Raw genomic sequence first — 12,115 nt, forward strand, 5'->3', positions numbered from 1 at the left:
ACACTTCGCCTTATTTGGAGACATTATAATTTATATATATGATTTAAAATTACAACTCCACGTTTTCAAGCGCACTCTTGGAAGATAACATATTGTCCACCAAAAACTTATATATATATATATATATATATATATATATACGGGGGCAGATTCGTGGCACCATGTTTTATACATAAATTTTGAATCATTAGATTTAAGCATTATTAATGGCTAAGATTAAATCTCACAACTAATTTATTATTATCTTTGAAATAATACATTTATTCTAATTATTTTTATTGTAATCTAATAATTATGAATTGCACAGTACCCCAATTCTACATCCCCCTTCCTCCATGTCCAGCATTGGTAATCTCCTCCATAGCCTCGATGTGCCAAAAATCTCCATTTGCCTACTGTTAGTTATATGCAATTGATACTATCTATTTTGACACGGTTCATACCCAGATTGAAACAAAGTAATGCATATGGAGTTTGAGAAAATACTGAGCGCACATGGGATCGTTAGGATCAAAAAACACATAAACTTTCTCTCCACTCAAAATTAGAACGAATTTGGGGGACTTCCATGGGAGGGCAGGGTAATCATGCTCTTCGGTTCTTGAAATTTCATTGGGGATGATCACAATGAATCTCAATCAATATCCTTTCCCCCTTTATCAGTAATCTCAATTTTATTTCAATATGTAATAAGTTAACAACTAATTGACTGAGAGAAGTAGCAACCATGGCTCCTTTCTTTTTATTTTGGTTAACTGAAAATTCCCTATGCTTGATCCTTTTTTGTTTTTCTCAGCAAGGGTAAATAGAAGTTTTAATTTAGCAGCACCAGGGAAAAAAAAGGGGAAAAAAAACATAGAGATCAACCTTCCTCCTCCTTAGAGCACCTCCACCCCAAAAGGCAAAGGCAAGGCAAGGTTTGACAGTATTCACATAAATAGTGGCAGCCTTGCCTTTTTTGGTTCCACCCCAAAGGGCAAGAGCAAGGGCAAACACTATTTACTTTACATTATTTTCTATTTTTTATACTTAAACCATTAATTTTGATAAGATTTATGGTTGCCACATGTCAATATTTATTATAAAATACTCACCTAAAAATTTAGATAACATTTTCGAATAAAATTTTCAAATTAAAATTTTCAGGTAAATGAATAATATTGGTAAGTATTTATAGAAAAATTTTCTAGAATGTATTGATATTTTATTCAATTTTTGTAGCTAAAAATTGGATAGCCGTTGGATTGGGCAAGATTTTTTGATCGGAGGCTCTAGGAGAAGCCACGTGGCACAACAGTAAAAAAATATTGAAAATCAGCCGTTGACGTCAGCATGACATCACGCTGACGTCAGCAGCCTGAGGGCAACAACCCAGTCCATTTTTGCCTGTGGGCATGCTCGGGCTGCCTTTTGCGAGTTAGAGGTCCAAATCTCGCTAAGGGGGGCCTGTTGCCAGGGCGGAATGGCTTGCGTTGCACTTGCTTTTACGTCAATCTTCCTTACTGGGTATTTGATTTTGCTATATGGGTTGGGTTCATTGTTTCTTGTTATGGAGGAAAATGGTGTGTGGGCAAAAAGAAGATTGAAGAGAGAAAAAAGAAGGGGAAGTCATGAAAAAGAAGAAGAAGATGTTGTGAGAGAGGACGTTGATGCTTTTAGGAAGATGTGAAAACATAAATGTGGAGAGAGAAAATTGAATAGCAAAGTTAATTAAATTAAATTATAATTATTTTAAGATGAAAGAATTGGTTTGTTTAACCTCAGCCATTTATTGTAGTCTCATCTAAGGGTTCAAAATTTGTGTCAAAACTTGTGTCAAAAACATGGTGTCATGGATCCCAAGGACTGCCTTGGTCAACTACCGTTTGATAATTATTCTGTTGGTCGAAAAAAGTTTGATAATTGATAAAAACCAAATTAGCCAAGGGCAATCCTAAAAGCAAATTGATAATTGATGTTTTTTTTTCCCTCTTTTTGTTTCTCTTTCTACAAAACTATAAATTGGAGAGAGAGAGAGAGAGGAGGAGGCTCAAGCCCCGTTTGGGATTACTTCTTTTTGTCAAAAATCTGCTTTACTTTAAAATTAAGCAGTTTAAGGTGGTTGGTAAAAATAAAATATCCTAATTATTTTAAAAACAGTGGCCTTTTGACAGCACCTGTTAAAAGCAAGTTATGTGTTGCTTTTCAAAAGAAGTAGAGATGAGCCTTTAATGAATTTTTTTAATTCCCAAAATATCATTATTCATTTTGAAAAATGACACCACCTCCACTTCCGTATCCAACTCCACCACCTCCACAACCACTGTCATCGCCACCACCACCACCACCACTTCCTCATCTTCCTCATCCTCCTCCTCCACCACCACCACAACCACCACCTCAACATCCACCATCACCTCCACAACCAACACCAACACTACCGCCACCGCCACCGCCACCACCGCCATCGCCACCGCCATGTCCACCTCCACAATCGCCATTATCCCTACCACAACCACCAAATCCACCTTCATCATCACCACCACCTTCACCTCCATCTCTTTCACCACCACCTCCACTCCACCACCACCACTACCACTACATGATTAGCGCATAACACTTTCAATATCATGTCTATTTTAATTATTATTCACAGTTATAATATTTTTATATTTAAATTTACCAAACGGTTTGACACTGCTTTTTGTACTAACAACACTTTAAAAATATTGTTTACCAAACATGGAGCTGCTTTACTTTACAACTAATTATTTTCAAAGCACAGCAGAAACCTTTTTTTAAAAGTGACAACAATCCCAAATTGGACCTCAGCCGTAACCAAGAATAAAAACCTCATACTTCAAATATTGTGAACTCTTCAATGAAAGTGATTAAAGGTAGAGAGAATAAGGAAGTTAAAGGCCTAATTGAAGAGTTTAAAAAATAATTTGTATATGTTCTATGATCCATGATGACATATATATATATATATATATATATATATATATATATATATATATATATATATATATATATATATCCACTAGGGCACTACTAGCTAGCTAGCAAAGATTGCTTTATAGACCCACATGAAAACCAATCTAGGATCCGAACGTGACACTTTGTTGGTTCACACTTTAAAAGCATGCATATATGTTGTCAATTTGAGGCATGTTGTATGGTTGGTTTGCTTTGTTCGTTATTATTATTTTTTTTTTATGAACCACGAGGTGGTCTTGGATGGGCCCCAACTATGGGTGGCACCTTTAAGTCTTAACCACAACCCAGATTAATCCTCGTTCACACCGGATCGGCCCGTAAGGGGTAAAGTGTTGGCCAAAGTGGTGACTCCATACGAGAGCAGGGATCGAACCCCTGACCTCTCTTAAGGAATGAGAGTGCCGAACCACTCACACAAACCACCTTGGTTGCTTTGTTCGTTTTTTTTTTTTTGTCTGAACCATGAGGTGGTCCTGGATGGGCCCCAACTATAGGTGGCACCTTTAAGCCTTAACCACAACCCAGACTAATCCCCACTCACACCGGGTCGGCCCGTAAGGGGTAAAGTGTTGGCCAAAGTGGTGACTCCGTACGAGAGCAGGGATCGAACCCCTGACATCTCTTAAGGAATGAGAGTGCCGAACCACTCACACCAACCACCTTAGTTGCTTTGTTCGTTATTTTAATGGTACAACAAGTCAATATTATTACAGGCTTATCAAGGAGTACTACAATTAATAGATTAATTAACAATAAACTATTTCCACTTGAATATTGATGACATCGATCGACGCTGCACTAAACTAAATAATTATGGCAAATGGATTTTATGCGTTCATGTTAATTAAGGATTGTGTGTTAAGCGTGATGACGATGACGTGTATAAATAGATTTGTTTGCTTGCCTACAAGCCTATTGATGTTTAGAGAGATATTCCAAAGTAACACAATTTACATGCTCATTTGCATATTTTCCAATTTCTTACATGTATGTGACCCTGTGTTTGTGCATGCGAGTTGAAAAGTTCATAAAATAAAAATGAGAATATTTATTAGGGCAATATTGAGCTAGGTGACGATGAAAGGCAATATTTCCCGACCCCGTGGGTGAAGAAGTCATTTTCTTTCCTTAGTTAGCTCATTGAGTCATTGACAATCGGTCACTGCGCATCACTTCAACTTGCTTGCATGAGAGAGAGAGAAAGAGAGAGAGAGAGTTATTAGGTGCACTTTCGTTTGTTGTAATTAAAGAGTTAACTTATGACCCAATTATGCATAAAGCTGGGAATGGATGGATCTATAAAAAGTTAAAAATTTGATAATTGTCAACATGTTTGGTAAACCAAAAATTTCAAGTCTTAATTCAAAACTTTTCAGACATAAGTGGAGGTGAGTGTGTGTGAGTGGTAGTAATCAGTAGGCAATATTGGTTGTGAAGTGACATATAATAATAATAATAACACAAAATTCCATATTAATTAAGGTGCTGGTCAGTTCATTTTTACAAATTTGATCATTCATACTCAACAAAACTATGTCATCCACCAAAACCTCTTTTGCTGTGTCTGCCTCCTCCCTCACTCCCTTTTTCTCACCTCACCACTTATTTTTTCCTTCCTCATTTATTGGATTTGGGGTTTTAATTATGGGGAGGCTACTTGTGTATAGATTTGCTTGGATTTGTGGTTTTGTTGGTTGGTGGCTGCAATTTCGATGGTGTTCTCTGTCTCCAAGGCGGATGCAACGTATGCGGTGGTGATGGCAACAACAATTGCTCTGTTGGTTTTTGGTTGTTCGTTTGTAATTTTCTTATTTTGTAATAATTGAATCAACTCCTTGTGAGTTGGGTGTTTGATTGTTTTCTGGTCTCTACTTGTATTTTGTACCGGTGAGAGTTAAAAGTTATAGTTGTATTGGTAGATTTGGGCGTTGTGATTCATGTCTAGTTTGTTTAGGTATGCGTCTTTTATGTTGAAATTTATCTGCCCTTTTGTGGCGTGTATCTGAATTAACCCTATGTGGTTTCTATACTTCCATATTTGTATTACCCCTTTGTGGACATTTGTATTTGCTCTTGTAAATGATGATCTTTGTGAATACAATTATCGCTTTTCTTTTATAAAAAAAAACCATGTCACCCACCATAACTATTTCATAATTATTCACAAAGCTAGACACTTAACGTGCCCTTTATTTTGGGCCTGAACTGGAGGAGCAGGTCTTTCAAACAGCGGGCTGATCCATTGGACAGAACCCTACAATCGACATGTCGTTTGAGGAAACGAGGGACAGCTTTGTTGATTTGTTCACACGAGACATGATGCGGATTGCTTTTGTTCAGCCGAACACTTGATGTTCTGACCACGTGGCAGTTTAGCCCGTGGGAAGTACGCCCCATGCGTGCTTGCGAAGAAAGAGAGTCAACGTAGACCGAATTAGTTGACGGTAGCGAGGCTAAGGCTAGGGTTGGGTTTGTTTCCGATTTCGTCCTGGGCTGGGGAACACACCAATATTTTACAGTAAGCTTTCAGCCGTCTTCCAAATCTTTCCACTTACTGTTCAGGTTTCCTAAAAAGCCTGGGAATTCCGTAACTGCGGGCTACGAATTTGCCTATCTCTGCACTCTGGTCTCTCGAATTTTCTAATTTTTCATTGGAATCGTGGTTTTGAGGTGAGTGTTGCTCTTACAAATTCTCGATATTTTGAATTCGCATTGTTTCTGAAGATTTTGTTCCTTTTAATTGTAATCTTGGACTTGCTATAATCACCGTTTAGGGCATGAGAATCTTCAATTTTGATTTGTTTTTTAGGTGAACCAAAAAATTGGAATTGTATGTTGGTTTACTTTTGAATTTTGTGCTTGTCTAGGTTGTGGAATAGTTTTAACCTTTTCCGCTGGAAAGTATTATGATTACTTGCACATGCTCTTAAAAACTAATTTATTATATAATTAGGTGAAGATTGATTGATAACGTAAAATTCGCCTTGCTGTTATTTTCTAGGTTGTTGATTAATCTTAAGAAAGAGCTACTAACAATCAATGTCGGTTCATCCGTCATATTGCTAGTCTAATTTCATCTCTTCTATACCATTATGAATTTATGATGAAAAGGTGACAATGGCTAGAGGGGTGCCCGAGAATCCTTCTGAGCAAGGGATTGCTGAGGCTTCAACTAGCATGTGCATTCCGGAACCAGAAGAACCTCAGTGCTCTATGCGTAAATGGTATTTTACGAGACAGGAAGTAGAAGATCATTCTCCATCGCGGAGGGATGGCATCAGCCTCAAGAAAGAGTCACAATTGCGGGATTCCTATTGCTCATTTCTTCAAGCGATTGGGATGAAGCTTAAAGTGTAAGTGCAAGTGATTTGTGTGTTTTGATAGCGTCGGATGTTTAGTAGTGCTGAAGATATGATATTTCTCTTACTGTATGGCATGTTTTGGCTGGTTCAGTCCTATAGAATAGTCATCTATTCTCTGCATCTCTTTTCAGTTTTTTATACCGACTGGTATATCTTTGTTAAAGATGTGTGCTAGCTTGAGCTACTCTAGTTAAAGTGATTGCTATTACATATATTTCAGATCTCAAACGACTATAGCATGTGCAATGATGTTGTGCCACCGGTTTTACATGCGTCAATCTCATGCTAAGAATGGTTGGCAGGTAAAATTTTGTGTGTGAATAATAATGAATGAAACTTTTCTTGACATACCTAAGGTGAGCGCTTAGAAGCATAGAGATTCCCGGCGTGGCTTGCATATATTTAGCTCTAGTAGGATATGCCTTTTTCATTTAAACAAATATGGTTGTAAACATTTCACAGGTAATTGCAACTGCAAGCTTCTTTCTTGCTTGCAAAGTACGAGACACACCATGCTTTCTGAAGGATGTTGTTGTTGTGGCATATGAGATGGTGCACAAATTGGATCCTTCTGCCTTACAAAGCATCAGACAAAGAGTACGTAGACACACCCATTTTATGGTATTACATGTATCCTTATAATGATGGTTGCTTATCTTCCACCTTCTGGATGTAGGAAGTTTTCAATAAGCAAAAGGAATTGATTATAGTTGGGGAGAGACTTCTTTTGTCCACAATTGGTTTTGATCTTGACATCCAGCTTCCATACACGTCACTTGTTGCAGCTTTAAAGAGTTTAAATATTCTCCCTGACCTTGCTCAGATGGCGTTGAATTTTGTTAATGATTGGTGAGGATTGTACTATTACTTAGCAGAGCTTGTATGTATCCTAGTGGTGATATAAAATTTGATCTCATGCTTGTCTTTTCCATAACTGGTCTTTCATATGGATGAATTTGCAGCGTCCGAACATCACTGTGCTTGCAGTACAAGCCTCATTATATTGCAGCTGGTTCAGTGGCTCTTGCTGCCAAAATTCAAAAAGTGAAATTACCTACACAGCAGGGAAAAGTTTGGTGGCTTGAGTTTGATGTTTCGCCGAAGCAGTTAAATGGTTGATTTGAAGTCCTTTCTTTATTTCTGCTTCATGATTTATAAATCATGATCTGTGATAAGAAGCATGGTTGGTGTTGTCTTAATGTAGTTTTCCTCACTTAGTATGCTTTGCGTATGGTACATATTTGGAGTGATGAGTTTTATTGTATTCCTCAACTAGCATACCTATTGGTCCTATTGGTTGGAGTATAGTGTCAGATTTGGATGAGTTTATTCTGAACAGATTCCCTCTTCAGTGTCTCCCTTCTATTTATACAATCGCACTTGGATTGTTTGCATTATGGAAAATGTCTATAACTTCTATGTAATTTCTTTCAGAGGTCATTCAGCGGATGATGAGGCCAGACAGAAAACAAGCTCTAGCGCCTGAAAATGGGAGAGTCATTGAATCTGAAACTGTACCGAGAAAGCAAAGTGGTATTGATGAGGATGGTAGTGCTCAGATTAAACAAATCAAAGGAGAATTGGATGATCGGAACTCAAGATGCAAGAGTGATTCTGTTCATAATAACTGTGTTAAGATTGATATTAACCGGATTAGAGATGCTATAAAGAGGAAAAGATGTGAAAGAAGTGTAAATAAGAAGGTGGTGCACGCCACAGATGATGAGATAGATACTGAAGCCTGGATAGAAAGTGAGCTTGAAAATGGAGTAGAGCTAGAAGATACATCCGCAAAGAAGAAACAAAGGTTGTGAGTTTTTCATGCCATTGCAGGCACCCTCCTTTGTGTATTTTCAGAGAGTACTTAAGTTGGCAATTGGTTCCCCTAGTTTTGTAAGTATTCAAATAGAATGTATATTCTTTTAATTAATTTTTAAATAAATATCATTACTATCCTGCGTATAAATCTAAATATAGCAAAATTTGGTGTTCGTATCTGCATTGGTAGGTTCTATGTATTTCTGCTTTATCCGATGTATGAAATTCAGGTTCATCATCTTAGTGATATCTGTAATTGTTTAACAGTTGCACAGAGCGCTCTCTCTCTCTCTCTCTCTCTCTCTCTCTCTCTCACACACACACACACACACACACATTACAGCAGCATCTTCTCTTCCATATACACATGTTAAGATTCAATTATACACGTGCGACAGAGTTTTCTTGATTTCTTTGAAGCCTTTGGAAAGTATGGGGGGCACACTGATGAATTTGTGGTATGGTCTTAGAAGGAAATTGAATGTAGAAAATGCAAAAACATGTCGCAACCATGCCCCAAATGAAGTTAACAACCATTTCGAACGTCGCTAGGTTTAGTGGGTGGAAAAGGGGAAATATTTTATAGTGCTAGTGTGCTCTACTCATACCAAGACATTTGTGGCTGAAAACCAAAAACTCACATCGATGACTGATTAAAATAGCTAGCTAGGAAGATGAAGGAATCGCACAGAATAAGGAATTATTATTATCATCCATGGTTCAGTGGGCATAGAAAGCAATGAAACAAAAAAAAAGTGTATGGCCCCTTGGTGTTGGATTTCATGCCCCTAACCTTGACAAGCATATATTCTCCTGTTCCTGTGATTTGTCTTCTTCTCGAGACACCTTTAAATCCTGCAACTTTACGACCTCCTTTTAAGGGTTTTGCCATATGTATTTGACCTAAAAGTTCATTTTATACTCAAGTGGAGGAAAGCATCACCAAAATAATGATCCATGTTAAACAATTGAAGGAAATTAAATAGTATCTTAATTAACAACTTCTTAATTAGTACCTAGCTATAAAGTGTTTAACACGAGAGTTGTATAATTGTAAATAATAATCTTCTTCTTTAATGACGGGAAAAGAGAACTAGTGCTCATTTCTTTTTATGTATAAATAATATCTACATATAAATTTTGATGTTTACCTTAACGTCAAGACAAACTTTACTTGCCAAAGATAATGTGCTCTTATTTGCAGAGACTAAAGTTGTTTGAGCATCTTCTAAGTATGATTAGCTAGACCTTACACACACACACATATATATACATATGAGCTTAGTTAGAATCTCTCCGCCAGCTAATGATATCAACCAGACTAAGATACTCGAAGAGATTGCAGATCGAAGCTTTTTGGGTTTGGCAATAGTTTCACTAAATGTAAAGCTGACGGCTTTGGTTAGTGATTAGGATGTGAATTAAGAAGGTTCTAATTCGCTTCTTAAAGATTAATTACAAGACAATGAAGCTAATTCAACATTATGGTTATGTACGTACCAATTATACTAAAGTAATTAGACAAAAACATTATTCATATGTCTGAAAAAGTTTACAATAAAGTAGGTGAAGGTCTATATTATATTGTAATTTGTAACCTCTAAGTGCCACAGATGACCCTGGCGTTGACTGGCAAAGACTACAAAAAAAGAGCTGTTATTTCTATTTAGTTTAATGATGGTGATGGACCCTAAAGTCATTAATGATAACAACTTGCTTTTTAGTGGGTTATGGGACAAAATTAAGATTAAATTAATAATTAATGCTCATGAGTTTATTAGAATTATTATATGTATGTATAGTGTATGGACCCATCATCCATCCATATATGTAACTTGTAAGGAGATGCTTGTTAATTGGTTTCAAATTGAAGTCCACATCCTTACCCACTCACAGCATTTCTTTTCTTCTTCTTCTTTTTCTTCTTCTTCTTCTTCTTCTTCTTCTTCGTCTTAGTCTTTTTCAGACAGACCAAGTTATAATTAGCTTCACTCCTTTGCACATGCATTAAAGAAGGTAGAGAAATGACCTTTCAACCGAAGATCACTAGTTTGGTTAATTTGTTTTACTAGAGCTCGTGACGAGGCTTTCTTTTCCCACATGTCATTATCTTCGTGATATATTGGAGAATGATTCTAAGGTTGATGAGAAAATCATTACCAAGCAAAATTATTAAACTGCTAAACAAAATTTTATGTATGTCTCTATATTTTATACCAAAAAGTTGTGAGAATGAATCATCAAGGATTTGAAAGCCGGCTCGATGAAAATTATATACTAAACTCGACATTACAAGTGAATTTCATTAATAAATAAATATTGACTTTAAAACAAAGAATTTTGAAGTAAAACTTTCACGCATGTTATGTACAACTCATTAACACACTAAAAGGCCGATTTACAACTTGATAAATAAGACCATTGACAACCCAACCCATTAACAAAACAAAAAAGCCTATGAGATAAATATTTTTTGTTGAAGCCAACAGAGAAGAGAATATGGTGCTGGTTGCTTAGTAGCGTATTGCATATAAACATATAAAATGGGGATTGATTAATTACACATTAATTAAAGGCTTTTGAAATTAAAAAAAGAAATGGAAAAGGAAAAGAATTCTTAAGATGTACGAATCTTTGAAGAATCATGAAAGTGAAAATAATAATTGAAATTTCTTTTGTAAACCAGATGTAGAAGCAGCTTTAGTGAAATGAATCTTGGAAGATAGTGAGACTAGGAAATATGGAAAAGGTGACAAGCAAAGGGAAAGAAGGAGAGAAAGAAAAAGCTCTCGATAAAGAAGAAAAGCTTTAAAGAAAAAAATAGTTGGAAGAAATAAATTAATGTAGTTTGTAAGATGGGTGGGTATGCTAAAAGAAAAGTTGAGCTTGCCCATGCTCTGATGATCTGATCTCACATTCCCCTTTTTTCGTCTGATGTGAACTTTTGTGGGGCTAATCAAATTATTAATTATAACCCCTTCTTTGATGGAGAATGACAACTTAATCATAATTTAATTTTTATTTCATTCTTAATCTTAAGCTCTCTCTCTCTCTCTCTCTCTCTCTCTCTCTCTCTCTCTCTCTCTCTCTCATTCACAAATAATTTGAGTGGAGAGTCCAAATTCACGAATATATATATCTATTATTTCCTAGACTTATAATTATGATTAACTAGTGAGGCTAATCTAATCTAACGCAAGCTCCCATTTTGCAGTTGAATTAGCTCTCGAGCCAGTCTCTCTCCCCATTGCTCATACATGCACAATGATGCACTTGCAAATTAATACTACTGTTGGCATATCTTTAAAAGTAGCAGACAACAAGTCATGTATTTACAGGGTGTTCATAAAAAAAAAATTATATTTTGTCTGGGCAAGAGTTTTTTTTGGGTTAGAGTAATTGTTTGCCACTAGCCAGGAGATATGATTGAACAATAATCAAGATCTCAGATTTTTATTTATTTATATTTTTTAAATCCTCATCGCAACCAACCGTCATATTATTCTACCCTTGAATAAGGAATGAATGCCTGCCGCCCCTGCTTCTCTCATTTTTGCTTCCTCACCTCAAGATCTGGGCCGGGGCATGGCAGCAATACTACTTATATTATGCCATCCAGAATGTCTGTCGGACGTACGTGAACTGAAGATAGAAAATATTTATTCATTTTCGCATCTACCTATTTATTATATATATTTTTAAAGATTCTTAATATTAATCTATGTCTTGTTAATTCCCATTTACAAGTTTTGTACTAGTTATTCAATATAGGGTTTTCAACTGCAATGATCATGAATTTATATATCTGAGTTCAATTTTTTGATGATTCAACTAATTTTCGTGTTATTTTAGTCCTCCAACTCTCTCACATATATAAAACAAGTGGATCCTACTAAAGAAGATCGACCGACGTGCGTGTTGATGGTCATCGTAAAGGAAGGAAGGAGATAGGCCTA

At 36.3% G+C, this 12,115-nt stretch overlaps 1 protein-coding gene across 2 annotated transcripts; it reads left to right on the forward strand.

Annotated features, from left to right (window-relative positions):
- Window positions 1-5,342: 5,342 nt before the first annotated feature.
- CYCT1;3 (cyclin T 1;3) lies at window positions 5,343-8,294 on the forward strand. Of its 2 annotated transcripts, none has more exons than XM_088247608.1 (7): window positions 5,343-5,649; window positions 5,981-6,332; window positions 6,562-6,643; window positions 6,804-6,938; window positions 7,018-7,190; window positions 7,304-7,455; window positions 7,776-8,294. In XM_088247608.1, the coding sequence occupies exons 2-7, from the start codon at window positions 6,097-6,099 to the stop codon at window positions 8,153-8,155; spliced, it is 1,158 nt and encodes a 385-aa protein (XP_088103734.1). In that variant the 5' UTR covers window positions 5,343-5,649; window positions 5,981-6,096; the 3' UTR covers window positions 8,156-8,294. The 2 variants fall into 2 exon arrangements, with proteins under 2 accessions (XP_088103734.1, XP_021831615.1); XM_021975923.2 differs by having other exon boundaries at window positions 5,344-5,649; window positions 6,091-6,332.
- The last annotated feature ends 3,821 nt before the right edge of the window (window positions 8,295-12,115 follow it).

This window comes from Prunus avium, chromosome 1 (genome assembly GCF_965620075.1).
Source record: "Prunus avium chromosome 1, drPruAviu1.hap1.1, whole genome shotgun sequence".
NCBI classification, from domain to species: domain Eukaryota; kingdom Viridiplantae; phylum Streptophyta; class Magnoliopsida; order Rosales; family Rosaceae; genus Prunus; species Prunus avium.